Here is a 17,128-nt window from a genome sequence, read left to right as displayed (position 1 = left end):
CATGTACCTATATGCACTACAAGAACTAAAACAGAACCTACCAGTATCTTTGCAAGTTTTAAAGAGACACATTTTTATTAAGTACTTCTGAAAGAATCCCTCACCAAGTATTTCACTCATAACAGCGTCTTTCAACTCTCACTCATTAAATGAATGAGATCTAAGTGCATGTAAAGCTGTATTTTCTTTTCTAATGTTTGAAATAACTCTGCCAATTAAAATCAAGGATAAGAAATTTCTTCATTCTGTGATAAAACTCCCAGATTGCAACTACACAAGGCTACACATTTACCATAAAAGCTGCATCTGTGTTACCCTCTGAATTCAACCAGTTCGCCAGTGTTTTCTGAAGGATTTGGTTTCTCTTGCCAGAGCGTTCATCCTGGAATGCAAGTACAAATAATGCAAATTCATATTCTTATCTATAGAACAAAAAAATCAATCTGGGAAAGGAAAAAATCACATGGAAATCCTTTCTCTATACATACTGTAGTTTGAGGCACAACAATTTCTTTTAAATTAAGTCTATAATATGACAACCATTGTCAAACAGTCTATTAAAACCGGAAAAGGAAAAAGTGGCTGCGACAGGTCTCTGCTATAAACTTTTAGTTGGTACTGCTTCCAAAACAAGTCACTGCAATCTTCCAAAAAAATTAAATTTTGTGCAATATAAAGCAGCAACTAAATTGTCTCAGGGACATAAATTTTCACAAAAATTCCTTCAGTCACAACCAAAACATTTTCATGGTAACTTGTCCCCCCAACTACAGTGTGTCCAGGATTGGCGTGCAATCTTATTTCAGGTCTGAAAGCTTTAAAGGAAAGATTCAGAATAATCCTGTTTGTCTACAATTCAATTATTCTCCACACGCTCTAAAGGAAGAGAGAAAATTATTCAAAAATGGCTTTCGAACAAAGGAATAAAGAAACCTGAATTTAAATTTAACCCTGGGTTAGCACTAATCTCTGTTTGAACAACTGGGCTCAGGCTTCTAACATTTACAAATAAACCACAGGACTTACCAGATGAGAAACTTCATCACCAGAGTCCTCAGAGACTTCCCCTAGTTGCTAATACAAAACAATGAAGAAATAAAATATTAAGGAATGTCTATTCTAGCCAGTTGAGCTCATATTATGAGGAAACTAATATTTGCTTCTCATAATTATTTCAGTGTTATAAATCCTTAGCAAAAGTCATTCTTATCATAGTGTTCTGGTTACCTCCACTAAAATTTCAGTAATGCTTTCTGTGTCTTGCTGACTGTTCACTGCATCTTTTCTCAAATGAGCTGCCACAACACCAAGGTAGTCAATGGCTGAAACCCTCAGACTAACATCATTTGCCTTATTGTTAAAGGTCACAATCTAACAGAATATTAAAAAGATACATTTCTAAATAAATTTCTGACATAACATCAAATTTTGTATATTTGTCAGTATGAGAGAGGTGGGGAAGTAATGGTTTAGAGGGCATGAATGAAATCCCTGTGCTGTGTTCTACAAAGCTCAGACATATTTAATAATCTCACAAAGCTTAAAAATCTGACCAGAAACAGAAATTCAAGGATTTCATCAGACAATACTGCTGCGACCTATCAAAATGTAGTAACATCCTGGAGTAACAGCAGCATACCACTAAAACTTTCTCATCATCGAAACAAGGATAAACTTTAACCGCCTCCCGGTTAGCTCAATGGATAGAGCGCTGGACTGTTGTGCGGGAGGTCAAGGGTTCGAGCCCCAGCCAGACCAACACTCGGGGTCTTAAAATAATTGAGAAGAATTTGCTGCCTTTCTATAACATCAAGAAATGGTCAGGTATTCCAGTCTTCTCGGATAGGGACGAATAAATGGAGGTCCCGTCTCCTGCAGGGTTGGGGTAGGAGACGTTAATTTCCCACACACGAGATTACTGTGTGATGGATGTCCTCCCTTGGGTGAGATGGGCGGGTTTGCAGAGGGCCATGTGTTAGAAAACTCTTTACTGGGTTAATCATGTATTTACCCTCTTGAAATAGAGAACATTGTATTGTATGTGAACCAGAAGGTTAGTAGGATTGTCCTTCAATCTGACAGTGCTCTACTCTACATGTCATTAGGAAACATTCATGTACACTAGATTCATACATTCAATTGTTTTGGGGCTTCACCCTTGTCAACTACTGTATCAGTCCACATAAATCTGAAGGTTGCCTTCATAATTTATAATTATATGTGTACTGTAAGTATACAAAATTTTAGTTACCAACAATCTGCCAAGAAGGGTGAGCAAAACCTCAGCAGCTGGCCAGTCTGGTCTGTTAAGTGTAACCAACAGATCTTGAAGAAAGTTCTCAAACAGAGGCCTGTAATCTTCTTCATCTTTCCCAACACTTATGCACCTACAATTTTAAATGCCTACTGTAAGTTACTTGAGTTAACTATTATTCACAGCAAACCACACATCACCAAAATGTCACAGTGAGAATGAAGAAGTGCAGGTATACTGGTCTGTTGAGTGTAACCAGCAGATCTTGAAGAAACATATAAAAATTCAAGTAAAACTACTTGTACAGTATATATAATGAGGCTGAATGAAATTTAGGCAAGGTTAAAATCGAGGCACGCTGGTCAGTGGAGGTCCTGCTGCAGCGGCACCACTTTGTAACTGCAGGACCACGTGGTGCTCACTATGTTTTGAGATCGTCGTGGATCTCAACATGAGCTGCTTGTTGTGTTCCCACCCTCCCTCCTCTACTGTATGGTGAGTCACTTGATGGTAAGTATAAACAATTCCACTGTCTTGTCAGTGTGACTGGTGCCAGGGGGTTGGACCAAGGTTTTGTCACCATGGTAACCTCCCTGCTGTAGGCAGTCAGTGCGATTGCCACAGTGCTATGGTACGTTCCTCCAAGCTCATCAGTGCTAATGAGTTTAATAAATAAAACAACTTACTTGTTCAAAAACATCGACAAGAAATTCTGTGCAGTTCTCAGGGCATTCTCATATGACGTGATGATAAGAATGTTACGGTCAATCTGAAATAAAATGTCAATAGTAAATCCCTTTGGACAAAAGTGCTTAATACTTCTAAATGAAGAGAGGAAAGAGGGAATTATCTCAACAATGGGGTACAATTTTCAGAGTACACCTACACATGCAAAATGTTGATATATCATTCACATAATTATACACGCAAGTCAACAGTTCCTCAAAACTGGATCTGTCATTATCAATCCTTGATTCTCAAACTTCAAAGGTCAAAGTTTGCATTAAGTTGGAAGAAATCTGAAAAATGGTGGAGGACTTTCAAAAATTTTCCAGGTGAAACACTGAAAGGATTTCTTATGATTTTTTTTTTAAGACATCAAGGACTACTACTGGAAGGCTCATGCAATATTTGCACAGCTTACACGAGGTTTGTTCTCATCATCTTCAGCTACATCCTGCATGTCATCCGTTTTTTCTGGAATTTTAACTGAGCATTGAATAAGCTGAAGCACCAGTGCTGTAACCATCTGAATAGAGAGATCTCCAGTAAGTCTGAGGAAAGGAAACAAAACAGTAAATGGTCTCATATTAGGAAGAGAAAACTGCCTTGCCTTGCCATGTTGAAAGGTTACAATCCATAACAGAAGAATCAATTACTCAAAATAATAATTATGTAGAGCTGTGCTTTTGGAAGAAATGGTGTATGCCTGAAGGCTTTAGTCTCAAAAGTCTGAGGAGCCCTGTCCTCACAAACAAGCCCTGGGGCAGTCCTTTTTTCTGCTGTACAGCTCTAATGCAAAACGAGATGTCTTTTAGAATTATCATTACTTTTAAAAATGCAAAAACCTGTAACTCCTGAGTGTCCTCTTGCTGCTAGGGAGCTTGGCTAACGATGCAAAAATGTCTTCCAGGATCAAGTCCCTATGTTTGACATATTTTCTGAATATCTACAAAATAACAGCAAACAAAAATTTTATCAATGAAAGGGTACAAGAGACACTCAGCTGATGAACTTTTCCCTAAGATAGCTGACTTTCTGCTGTAAACAGTAGCAACCTATACGTGTATCTGCTGGCCATGGTTACCATTAAAAAAAAGAAAATCACAGTATATATATATTAGTAGACATAAAAGTCTTGATAGGGACATACCGATCTAACCAGCTTTAGAGCACTGTGCTGAAGGTCACTAATGTTTTCTACAAAGAAAGGTGATGTCCCCAGATTTGAAACCTGAATGATGTAAAGAGGAATATTGATTAAATTAATTTTCTATACAAAATTAATGAGGAAACATGGATAGCGATCCCTCTAATCTACAACTGTATTGTTGATTAAAATAAAACTGAACCTGTAAAATGTCTGTATCAGTAAGTGCTTGGATATCCACAAGATCTCCCAAAAGTGAGACAAGTTCACAGACTTTGTTGTAAAATAATGACATTGACTTGAGCTTTGCATTAGATGACTTGGCTCTCTTGGCTTTGGGAATCAGAAGAACACTTTCTGCAAAGATAAATAGCTCCAAAGTCAGACCATTAGCTATTGTACAAAAGAGAATACCTCAAAATATTTGTGCTCAAGAAATAGTTACATCTCAAGCTGTTTACAACACAGTAATAAGGACATTTAACATTAAACATTTTAAATAACAATTATAAAATGCCTATTTTTTCAAGATCAGAGGTGGGACCAACCTTCTAATGTATCTTAATTAGTAATCATTATGACCCCCATTTAACAAATTGATTGCTGGTTGCTTTCAGCAAACTTGGCATCAACTAATCGACATTTGTCTCTTACCATTAGGATCTGATTCTCTGTAGATAGGATCATACTCAGGGAAAATGTTGCTTCTCAGTTGATATTTAGCGAATGAAATAACCCTGGCAATGACTTCTTCAAGGTATAATTGTTTGGGCACAGAAGGAGATGTCAGGATTACAAGAACAACCAAAGAAGACTCTACTGCTCGAACCATTCTGTCAAGGCATAGGTCACGCCACAGTCTTTGTTCTTCATCATCATCCTCAAAAATAAAAATTAAAATTAAAATTAAAAAATGAAATTTAATTCAAAAATGACAACAACTCTAAAATAGGGAATGGACATTGTTATTTGTTTGTCCAGGTTAAGCTACAACAAGACTGAGAGCCTGACAATGGTATACAAGAAAGATTTCCTTAATAATATACCTATAAATAGATAAGTGAAAAAGATACGCATATGCTTTTTGCGATGTAAGTTCACACTTACTGTCGTGCTAAGTTTATTTCTGTACCCATTCCCAAAACTAAGGAAAATTTGATTTGGAACAAAAATTCATGATCAGATACGGCAGACTTAGAGCATACAAGTGCTTGTCCATAACCCAGGGGGGAAAGGGTGCAATTAAATGTAATATCCAGGTAATTGAATTAAAACTGAAAGAAGCTTTTTATATAAATAAGACCAAACCTGAACTTAACAAACAATTACGACATTATAACACTTTTCTAGCATTTTCGTTCACACCTTTGATGTTTGGTATCACATTGTAATTAGTATCCCCCTTTGTATTACATCATACTGTAAATATTTTATTCATCTACTTGTATGCTATATATTACTCACGTTCAGTTACTAATTGATTGACGATGGCATAAGCATGCCGAAACATTTCTCTCAAAAAAGTTGTCTATTTCTTACAATAATAAAATAGTATTCTACCTGATCTGCATTGCACTGCAACTGTAAATGTAAGCCATCCCTGATATGCCGTTCCATTATTTGTAGAAGCCTCATCAAATCATCAGAGGGTACCTGATTAGAGTACAAAAAAGAACAAGGTATAGTTACCATAAATATTAAGGAAGTTGAATTACCAGCCACAAACAACAAGATTAATATCACTTTTATTATTCATGTATATACAGTAACACACTTTGAAATAAAAAAAAGGCTGTTCATTTCTGTCAATATAATGCAAAATGATTAAAAATCACTCGTGACACATGATTTTGTCTCTTACACTGCTCATGGATGGGTAGTAATTTCTTAACACTTCTGAACTAGCCAATCAGCATGCACAAAAAGCTCTATTTACCTCGTGAGTTATATAAGCTATCGTAGGAACAGCTTTAAAAAAGCTGGCAACCTTAATCAGAGTGCATGCTAACATAACGAAATTCATTCACTGTTGTAATACAGAAGGCAATCACTTGTAATGTTTAGAACTAACAGGTACATGAGTACCTCACCTTGTGCAAAACTCCTAAGGATTTCAGTTTTGCTATTTCAGCATAAAATTCCTGAACTACCGATCTTGAAAGAAGAGTTTCTGGTTTTGGTTCCTGGTCATCTTCAGAATGAGAGAAAGTAAATCCATCAATGGTATTTTAATCTACCATAGTGCAAATTTTCAAAATTAGTCTTGTTTAATCACAAAAAACAATGACCCTCCTCTTTAAAAACATTTTCAACAACTCCTCAACTTGTCACAGCAGTGTACCAAGTTTCATCATAAATCTATAATACTCTACATGTATGTTCTATTTCTTCAGAATTACCTTCATTAACTTACCCAAATCATGAAAGCTTGGTGCATTACACTCATCATCAAATTCAAAAAGGTTTTCAAGTAAATCTCCCAGTTTCCTGAAGGTTGGTGTCTCCATGATATCTAAATTACAGAGACCAATATCAAGTGTCTTTCTATCATCAAACATACAGCCATACATTCTACATAAATGGACAAGTGAGCCATTACCACTCTAGCTTTAAACTCTAGCATTTACTTAGTTTAACTATTTTTTCAGTACTGATCATGGTAATGTATGTGAGAAGCAGAGTTAGACATAGTTACATGCACACAGGCACACACTACATTTAATAAACTGAGGTTTATGTTCAGAGTTAGTTTATCTTACCTTCAGATTCATGTACTTCTTTCACTTTCTGTTTCTTGCTTTTACTCTTCTTCTTGGGTGGGGCTATCAAGAGGGTGGAACTTGGTCAATGCAAGAACTCCTAAGGCATGCTGATATACCCTCTTTATATAATAGACGGCTTCAGGATATCACAGTACTTATGTACAAAGTCAAACATGGTCTCGTACCCGACTGCGTTTCTGAATTATTTGTTTGCAAAGGCTCTACATATTCGCTACAGAATAGTGTTTTGCTATGGCAAGCACTCTGTCAGATATCTCGAGCCGTTTTTGTGGTCAAAACTTACTAAAAATCAAAGGGATTCGCCAAGTTTATGCGTTTTCATAAACAAAACGAGAAAACTAAACCTAGACAAGATTGTAATTAATAACAGCAATTGCTGTAATCTTTGTAGTCAATAGGAATATTATTTTTTAAATTTTAATCATTTTCGTGTAAATATTTGATTTTTATAAGTGTATTTTCATTATAGTGTCCTCAATTAGTCTTCTTAGGCTAAACACATTCATTTGACACTTAAATAAAGGTCTTACTTACTTATAATCAAATGATGCATTAGAGTGTTAGCAGATTCAGGCAAGATTCACTGCACTTTTCAGACCTATTCATAAAATTTCTTGCACTGTAGTAGCATTACAGCATTTGGTGAATAAAAATAATCTTAGCCAACCATTTTGACGAAGACGCCACTTTGCTTTGAACCTCATGCAATGTTAACCAAGTCTTTGTACAAGATGCATGTTAGTAATGAAAATGCTCTCATGCAACACCACTCTCCCTTCATTCCCTCTCACCTCTACCTAGTAAAACCCTTGGTGTTTTTGTTCATATCTGTATAAACTGTACAGTACGTGTATCTATCAAAGCTTGGTGACAGTTCAAAGGAAAGTACAACCTCGTATTTCAGCTCTCATCAATAAATATTCATAAAGCACACAATCTGAATACCTTCATCCCATTCATGGCTGCTGTTGATTCTACTGGTTTCATCACTAGACCTCTGTCTCTTTTTGCTCCTGTGTACATGTATCTCACTTTCGCTATCAGGTGGCACCTCTCTTACTTGATGTGTTTCCACCTCTTTAGAGCCTCTCCGCTGCTTAACTTTTGTTATTACCAGCTTTGGAACATACAACTGAAGTCCCTTGAGAGAAGGGGATACCTTTAAATTTGGTGATGCAAGATGATCGTGATCTGGCAACAAAGGTGTTTCAGTTCTGTTTAGCAGGATATTAGAATGTGTTTGCTCCTCTTTATCTAAGTATATTGCTGACATGGGAGCTAAGGCCTGCATTTCATCAGCAGTGTCAACATTACATCTGTAGGGGTCTTCCAGAGACTTCCTACTTGATCTTGAAGGTCTGCGCTGTGAGTGTTTGTCACTGTGTTGTTCCTTGAGCATGTTATCTAATTCTACAATCTGAGAATTGTACACCTGCATTGAACTGAGTTCACCAGGGTTATTCTCATCGTCTAGCTCAGATTTGCTTCTGGATGATTTACGTCTTTTTCTAGATTTTGACTCTCGTTCACGCGTTCTATTCAACATGCCTTCCTGATTATGTGACTGTTCAGAAGTTCTAGCCAGTAGATGAGCATTCCTTTGCTTTTCGTTAATTGCAGCAAGCTGCTGTGATGCTTGTCCAAGAACTGAAGGATCAAAATTAAAGCCATTCTGTGATGCAAGTGCCTCCAGAGCACTGAGGCTATCGTAGACACCTTGACTATGAACACTTCCTGTCCCATCTTGAGTACGAGAGCAGTAAAATTCAGTTTCATTTATATTTCTTTGTACAGTTGTAGACAAGTCAATGTTTCTTTGTCCCTCACAATGATGAGGGGCTGTTAATACACCTGTGAATACAAAATTAATGTCAGACAGTAAGTACTTATTGTAAATAAAAGCAACATACAACATAAGATTATAATATTCTTCAAGGTACACCAAAAAGGATTTCTAAACAATCATGACCATATACTAAGAAACTTTCCTTACTGAATTTGCAATCTCCTTGTTCCCTTCCTGTCACTCTATTTTTTAACCTCTTATTGTCTCTATCACTTACAATTCATTGTTATTGTTGACATTATTACGGCAAATACATAGTATTTATTTCAACCAAGCAAACAAACTACATCTATACTGAAACAAAACAAATTTACACCTACAAACCATCAAAAACCAACGGGTAAATAAACCTGTATCTTAGATTTGATTATTTTCGTATTGATTGCTTGAGCTAAATTTTTGTTCCTTTGATCTTGATTCTATTGCCTTTTTTGGGGTCACTTTGAGTTTCTTCTGACCCACTAAACTTTAATGCACATTTAGTGACAAGTCTGAGGAACCAACCTTGATCATTAATAGGTACATTCTGATTTGAACTTTGCTGTCGGTCACTCTTGGAGAGAGCCTGTCTACCATGCCTTGTCTTAACTGATGAAAATGCCTGAGTTGGAGTCAGCACAATTTGAGGTTGCATCAAAGGTGCATTGGGCGAGCCTCCATTTGCATGTGCAGCACTCTCAGCTAGTTAAAATAAAACAATTATTATAATTGTTATTATTATTATTATTATTTACTGCATAGGGATGCTCATAGCTCAATTATAGAGAGAATTAAACAAATGAGAGAAGGAGAAATCTATCATGCTCCACATGGATGATTGGTACAGAAGTCAGACAATGACAAATGGTGAAAAGAAAATATCAATAAAAATTTGATACATTATATAACTACTGTAAACTTCCCATGAAAGCACCCAGACCCCTAGTTGTGTTTAGTAAGTACTTTTTATTATCTTAAGTACATCAGTCATTTTTCCCACTAAGCAAATGAACACTTCTCCTAACTTGGTCTATTGAGCTAAACCCCAGATAAGCCACATTTTACTCCAATCCCATTTCAGAAACAGTGTGGCTGATCAGTTGACTCAATTCAACTATTTACAGTCTACATTTTCAAATAAAATAATTTTACTCAAATAGTTCAGATATATGTATGTGAATGTACTTGTACTTGTACATACATCTTGGCTGTCTAACAGTGTTGGGAGCACCTTGTGCAGTTCCACTGTATTGAGGATATGATACAGGATGGCTTTGAGCTTTCAAAGTGTGAGGACTGGATGCCATTAACTGCAGACTAGCTGCATGTTCTGGTGAGTTCATGTAAGGTGAGTTTGCCTGCAACCCTCCTGGAGAACCTGCATACAATGGTGACCTCACTTTAGAGGGACTACCTCGCTGCCGAGGAGACACGGGGTTGTATCCCACTGGAGAATAACCTGCAACAATAACCAAGTTACTTTATAACAAGCAGGTGTCCCAACCATCATCATCATCATCATCATCATAGTTTATTTAATAAAGCAGGTTGAGGGATAGGCAAGACATTACGTCCTGATGTGGACCTGCATCAACTAAACTATCAATTAATAAATACCTAATTAGTGAATAGACCGAAAATGGTATGTAAATAATGACAATTAAAGGAAATAAATATTAATAACAATACGGAGTAAATGTTAAAAGTATTTAAAGTCAAAAGATTTGTAGGAAACGCTGCAGGAAGCTTTAGCAAAACTGATAGATTTCAGAATTCTCTTATTTTCCCTGAGTTTTCTCTTGAAGGAAGTTAAGTTTGAACTGTTCTTGATGTCTTCGGGAAGGAGGTTCCAGGATAGTGCAGCTCTGTGCTTAAACGAAGATCTTCCCATTTCTGTTCTTGGTCTATGAACCTTAACTTTTAGGGATTTTCTTAAGTCATAAGGAGTCTCGGATTTCATTATTAAGTCATTTAGAGGCTCAATGCTATTTCCATGATAGATATTGTACGTAATAACTAAAAGTCTCCTGATGTAAAATGAAACAATAGAGTTCCAGTGTGGAGCGTTCATGATGTCATCACTGTGGATGCTATGGGGTAGGTTGTAAATAATTCTAGTAGCTCTTAAATGAATTCGATCAATATCATCCGTCAAGGTTGAAGAACAAGACCCCCAGACTACAATGCCATACAAAACGCTAGGGATAATAGTTTTATAATAAATGTTTTCTAAGGTTGGTATCGGTAAAAACTTTATCCGATTCAGTACTGCAACTTTGTTCCTGAATGACTTACAAACGTTCTTTATGTGCTCCTGCCATGATAGCTTGCTGTCAATTGTCACCCCAAGACATTTAGATGATGTTTTGTACTCAATAAAGCTATTACCAAAGGCCAAGCGTGGCAGGGGGCCAATAAAGTTCTGGCTAGAAATTATCAGGGCTTCAGATTTCGATTCGTTGGCGATTAATCTGTTTGATTGACACCAGGTGTACAGCTGGTCTAGTACAGACTGGAGTGTTAAGATGATATCGTCGATGTTGTTTCCAATTGTAAAAATAGTGGTATCATCGGCAAACATAAATAATTCACCACTAGTTATTGATTCTGGAAGATCGTTTACAAATATTGAAAATAATTTTGGCCCTAGTATTGAGCCTTGGGGAACTCCATGTGTGATGGTTTTGTGCTCGGACTGATATCCTGATATTTGGACAAATTGTTTACGTGCAGACATGTAATCGGTAAGCCACGAATGCAAATCGCCAGATATCCCAATTGCCTTTAGCTTCTCTAGAAGGATGGTATGGTTCACTGTGTCGAATGCTTTTCGAAAGTCAATAAAAAGCACGCCCACTTTTAGGCCCTTGTCCAGCGCATTTTTCCAGGTCTCTGTTAGGTGAAGTAAGAGGCTTTCAGTTGAATAATTTTTCCGAAAACCCCACTGTCTATGAGATAACAAGCCTTGTGTGTGCAAATGGTTGTTCAGGGTATCACTGACAACATCTTCTAAGATTTTCCCAGGGATACTGAGGAGGGAGATAGGTCTGTAGTTGTTCGCTTCTGTTGGTGAGCCTTTCTTAAATATGGGGTTAACGCGTGATAATTTCCAGCTTGAAGGGAAAGATGCGTCACATATACTTTTCCTGAAGATTGGTAAAAGACTGTGGATAACAGGGTCACCAATCATGGAGAGGACCCTGGGGGATACTTGGTCTGGACCAGTAGCCTTCTTGGGGTTAGCAGTTTTAGTCAGTTTGTTTTTTACCAGTTCCCAGCTCATGTCAGTTTTGTCCCTGGTAGGAGTGACTCTAGTGATAAAGGTGTTTATAGATGACAAGTTCAAAGGGTCAAGTTGCTTAGTGAGGTCTTTGCTGACATTCACAAAAAAGTCATTAAAATACTCTGTCTTCTCTAAATCATGGGTTATTATCTCCTCGTTGTGATCACAGATTGGACCAATGTTTTTAACTTTGTGTTTCCTCAAGACTTGGTTGGTCAATTTCCAAAATTCATTAGAATCAGTAGCTTCATTGAATAATTTTTGCCAATAATCAGCTTCAGCACTTCTTAGTAGCTTCTTAACCTCATATCGCTTCTGTTTGTAGAGACCCCATAATTCGGGGTCGCCTGATGACTTTGCCTTTTTTAGGAGCTTGTATCTTTTGTTCATTTCTTTCCTGATGGAGGTGTTGATCCAAGGAAGAGACTTATCTCTTATTTTAGCATCTCGTGGGGGTAGGTGGTGATGTAATATTTCATTGTATAGACATTGCCAAGCATCTACACTGTCATCGATGTCGTCGAATAAACTAGTTATATGCCAGGGAGCCCGGTCGAAGTCACTTCTAAGTTGCCTTGTGTCAAGTGATTTATAATTCCTGGTTGGGATAACTTTGGGTTTTGCATTACCTCTTGTAACTTTGAAGACTGCGAATATTAGGTTGTGGTCAGAGATACCCAGGTCGATGGAGCCAGAGGTTTGGATTTTTGAGGGTTGACTAGTGATCACGAGGTCAATAAGTGACTTGGAGGTGACAGTAATACGGGTTGGGCTGTTGATAATGTTCTTTAGTCCACAGCTACATAGAATCCCTCGTAGGCGTTTTCCATATTCGGATTCCTTATTGTTAGGTTTGTGCAACATATCAGAGTTGAAGTCGCCAACAAGTATTACATTTTTTCTTTTCAGCCAGATATTAGAAATCAGGTCTCTGAAAGAGTCAAAAAAGGAGGAGTCATCGGGTGGTCTGTAGACACAGCCAACAAGGAAGGATTGAGATCTCATGGTGATGTTCAGCCATGATGCTTCTAAATTTGGTCTTTCCCAAGAAACAGAAGGGTATACAGTAAGATATTCTTTAAAATATATCAGAACACCACCTCCACAGGAACCACGATCCCTTCTCACAAATTTATATCCAGAAATTCTGATCCAATCGTCTGACACACTTGAATTAAGGTGGGTCTCAGTAATACCAAGAAGGTCAAACTTGATCTCGTACAAGAGGTGCTGGACCTCACTCAGCTTGTTTATAAGGCCATTGATGTTGAGATGACCAATCTTAAGGTTCTTATCGCCAACTGTTTGTTTAAGCACGAGAAAAGGATCTTCCTGGGATTCTGTAAGCTTGGTGTCGTTTACATTCGAGGTAGTAGTTGTAAGTGGGGATTCATTTCGGGAGATATTTGCAGTAATCTCAGTGGATTGTTGGCAGCGAGGACAAGACCACTCGAAGGTTGTCAGGCGTTGTAAGTTTTTGTAATCGTTGGGCTTGATGTTGCCGCATTGGATATGGCACCATTTTTCACACTGGTCACAAATCACGGCTCTGTGGTTGCAAGCGACGGTCTTCAAACAAACAGGGCACTTTGGAGGAGTGGAGCTCGGACCAGGATTGAGGGAAACATCGCCGCTTCTAAGGAGACGACTTTGTTGAAAACTTGTGTCGGAGTTGGCATAGTAGTATGTCCTCGAGCCAAGATATCTTCCACCACGTGGAGCAGAGACAAAATGGCGGACGAGCTCACACGTCGGGAAAGGCTGCAATTTCGGTGCAAAATTTTCTCTAGGAGACACAAAAATTCTCAGCTGGAAAGCTGAGTCGCTTAGAAAGCGGTTCCAACCTGAGTTTTGACCAGGGTTTGACAGAAAGCAGAACAAATTTAGCAAAAGTACGGGGACGCCAAACACACGTCCGACCGCCATTATACCGCTGACCATGTACTGTTTTAGTTGAAATGAATTCATCTTGAAGTCAGAGTTGCTAAATTTGCTAGTCACACTGTATGTGTTCAGCAGTCATATTGTTTTATGTTAGTGTTTTAAGTTCTAGTGTTTTGTTAACCTTTTGATGAAGACAATGATGCATTAATACAGTACATTCTTCACATCAATAAGCTCTACTGCATTTATGCCTGCAACCCTTTGACACACAAGAGGGACTAGCATCTAATTTCTCCTTGAATCAAACATCCAGGTCACAAGAATAAAGGAAATGATCACCAACTAATAAAGTTCTTGATTGTTAAAAAAAATTCTTCCTTGTCAGCATCTTAGGAAATGTATAGAGATGCAAACTGATGTAAAGGTGTAACAAGTTCAATGACTTTAACCTTGGTTTTCCCATTTTTTTTTTTTTTTTTTTACATCCCAGCAGTTTACCTTGTGGATCTTGGTAGCTTTCAGAGACAGTTTTAACTGGCTGAGAATTAAACACATTAGGTGTTTGTGAAATAATTGCTTGAAGAAGAAGTGGGCTTCCTTGGTATGAAATGCTATTATCTTGATTTGTTCCATCTTTCAAGATCCTAAATAACAACAAAAATTAAGATTGAATGTAAGGTGTTCTGTACACAGTTGAACCTGTCTTTAGTGGCACCATATACAGTGGTCACCCCGTAAGTGGTCAGTCAACAAAGTCTCTAGTTGCTTTCCCCTTAATCATTGTAATTTTCATCTTCATTAAGCTGTTACCTCTATTAAGTTTTAGAATTTAGAATTTAGAATTTAATTCATTCACCACGGGAATGGCAGGAGAAAGGAACAGAACTTTCGTCCCAATTGACACCTAACCCCTTTTGTACCCACCCATCCCACCCCAGGGGAGGACATCTATCACACAGTAATCTCGTGGGTGGGAAATTAACGTCTCCTTTCCCAACCCTGCAGGAGACGGGACCTCCATTTATCCGTCCCTATCTGAGAAGACTAGAATATCTAACCATTTCTTGATGTTATAGAAAGGTAGCAAATTCTTCTCATTTATATTAAGACCTTGAGTGTTGGTCCGGCCGGGGCTTGAACCCTCGACCTCCCGCACAACAGTCCAGCACACTATCCACAGATACCTTTTTACTAAGTCCCACCCATCTGTTTATATTATTTTCCACCTGTATTGAACAGTCACCTGAAGCCAAACCACTAAAATAAAATGAAGAGTAATCTTTCAAGTAATTTTTAGTCCAAGTTTCTCTCCCAAAATCAAATCAAAGTAAGAAGTATATTTGAGGGAGATTCTGTACATTTAGTGGTCAATTATGGCATAGAGAGACATTGTGTACAATGCTTTCAATAAGATTTGAAATAGGTGGCTACCTCGGTACAACACCCGCCGGAAAGAGACTTGATTGCGACTTAGCGTGGTGACTGTGACTTGAGCGCGGTGAAATATACCCGGCGATTCACAACAGAATACCCGCCGGAGCTCCGGCGGGTGCCGGATCTTATTGAAAGCACTGTGTGTATCATTTTTTTTTTTATAATACCCCTAATCTGTGTAACTTGTAACTTTAAGTAGTTGATCTATTTTTCCTTAGTCCTTCCCCTTTTTTGCTCTGATATGGCTACATGCTCAGCCAAAGATCCTGGATTTTTTGCCACTATAATTCATGTAGTAACTATTACATGTACATACAAAGAGACAATAACTGGAGCTAAAAATTAGAGCATTACTTTGAGCATTACAAAGATAAATTATTAAAACAACCACTAAAATGTTAACAAAAAAGGGATAAAAAAATAACAAATATTTTAGGGGGAATAAAAGAACATTTAGCAGCCATTTAATGATACAGTATGTATTTCAACTTCAGATCTGCCTCTCTGCAATGTTTTGAATTTTCATCAACAAACCATCATGGTACCAATTTGAGTAAAAAAAAAAAATCAAAACATTTCGGTTTCTTACCTTTTTAATAATTATTATTTATTATAAGAGAAATAAGAAACACAAGGGATTAACAAAAGGGTTGTCAAGGTACTATTTACAACCATTCTTAAAATAGTTTGATATTACGTGACTCGGTCTGAAAGTTAATTTTCGTGACTTTCATTGTTTTCCACCATAATGAAATGGAAAAAAAAACCGATAACACGTAATCAATGGCAATCAAATGAAAGAATCCGTTCTGAGGAAGCCATTCTAATAAATATAAGACTTAACTAGCAACTTCAATGAATTGTAATTACTTACAACTGGTCTGAAGTTGACTTTGAAATGCACAGTGCCTGAGAAAGTTGTTGGACGAGCGAACGGTCGGGTCGATTGAGGACTTCTCTGGCTTCTTCAGCAACCTTTGGACTACGAAGTAAAGTATTTGACCTTCTGGAAGATGACGGCCCAGGAAAAGGTAACTCTGGAAGTACTACAACGAAAGAAACATTTGTTATGAATGAATTACTGAATGCAAAGGTTGCCCAAAACATATCACCCACGGAAGTTGAAAAGAAATCAAGCGAAAATTTCAGATTTCCAATTCAATCGTCCATCTGCTTTCAGCATTTCCTTGATTCAGATAAAACCCATTAGATCACTATGTTATACACTGAAAAAGAAAGCTTTAAAATAGATATTTTCTACCAAAAAATTTCAAAAAACTTACGATCGGTGAGGCTCGTGATGCCAGCTAGTGTTACGATAGGCACGCTTGTATCCATGCTGTCGAGACAAAGCCTTCAGCACGAATGAAAAACTTGCCACATAAGGCGTAGAAATAAGCAAAGAACCTTTTGAATGGCTTTTAGCCCATCACGGAAAGAGAGAAGTTGAGAAGTTGTAAAATTTCTCACCGCCAGCCATGATAAATTTAACAACAATGGCGGGAATATAATCAACAGTCCATTCGAACGCGCGCCAAACCACCGCGGCCGCCAAACATCCGGGGTTTGGGGTATCCTGAGAGACTGGCACTATTATTGTGGTGTCTGCTTCACCATGCGTCATCAATGAAGGCTAATATCGTTAACAGTTAAAGATGGGCCGATACGGCTTTTTGGAATCAATACGATACCGAGTACGATATCTACTTTTTTCTTCGATATCGATATCGATATCGATATCGATATCAATACCGATACTGTGACGTTATTTTAAAAAGTGTATGTTATAAGTCAC

At 37.6% G+C, this 17,128-nt stretch overlaps 1 protein-coding gene across 2 annotated transcripts in view; it reads right to left on the bottom strand.

Annotated features, from left to right (window-relative positions):
- Positions 1-16,836, bottom strand: part of LOC111325644 (nipped-B-like protein) — a 31,811-nt gene extending 14,975 nt beyond the window's left edge. The window contains exons 1-20 of one of the 2 annotated variants that reach the window (XM_022929482.2): positions 16,617-16,836; positions 16,208-16,379; positions 14,398-14,543; positions 9,934-10,191; positions 9,258-9,434; positions 7,853-8,758; positions 6,884-6,946; positions 6,538-6,636; positions 6,215-6,315; positions 5,685-5,777; positions 4,779-5,004; positions 4,327-4,481; positions 4,128-4,208; positions 3,823-3,923; positions 3,399-3,528; positions 2,941-3,023; positions 2,252-2,387; positions 1,228-1,371; positions 1,027-1,074; positions 293-382 (exon numbers count right to left, since the gene is read on the bottom strand). In XM_022929482.2, the coding sequence (XP_022785217.2) occupies positions 293-382; positions 1,027-1,074; positions 1,228-1,371; positions 2,252-2,387; positions 2,941-3,023; positions 3,399-3,528; positions 3,823-3,923; positions 4,128-4,208; positions 4,327-4,481; positions 4,779-5,004; positions 5,685-5,777; positions 6,215-6,315; positions 6,538-6,636; positions 6,884-6,946; positions 7,853-8,758; positions 9,258-9,434; positions 9,934-10,191; positions 14,398-14,543; positions 16,208-16,379; positions 16,617-16,671 (3,264 nt within the window). In that variant the 5' untranslated portion in view covers positions 16,672-16,836. The remainder of the gene's footprint in view (positions 1-292; positions 383-1,026; positions 1,075-1,227; positions 1,372-2,251; positions 2,388-2,940; positions 3,024-3,398; positions 3,529-3,822; positions 3,924-4,127; positions 4,209-4,326; positions 4,482-4,778; positions 5,005-5,684; positions 5,778-6,214; positions 6,316-6,537; positions 6,637-6,883; positions 6,947-7,852; positions 8,759-9,257; positions 9,435-9,933; positions 10,192-14,397; positions 14,544-16,207; positions 16,380-16,616) is intronic. The other variant, XM_088738343.1, reaches the window with a different exon arrangement.
- Between the last annotated feature and the right edge of the window lie 292 nt (positions 16,837-17,128).

Source organism: Stylophora pistillata, chromosome 11 (genome assembly GCF_964205215.1).
Source record: "Stylophora pistillata chromosome 11, jaStyPist1.2, whole genome shotgun sequence".
Taxonomy (NCBI): Eukaryota; Metazoa; Cnidaria; class Anthozoa; order Scleractinia; family Pocilloporidae; genus Stylophora; species Stylophora pistillata.
The sequence above is the reverse complement of the archived record's forward strand: the minus strand, read 5'-3'. Positions and strand labels throughout refer to the sequence as shown.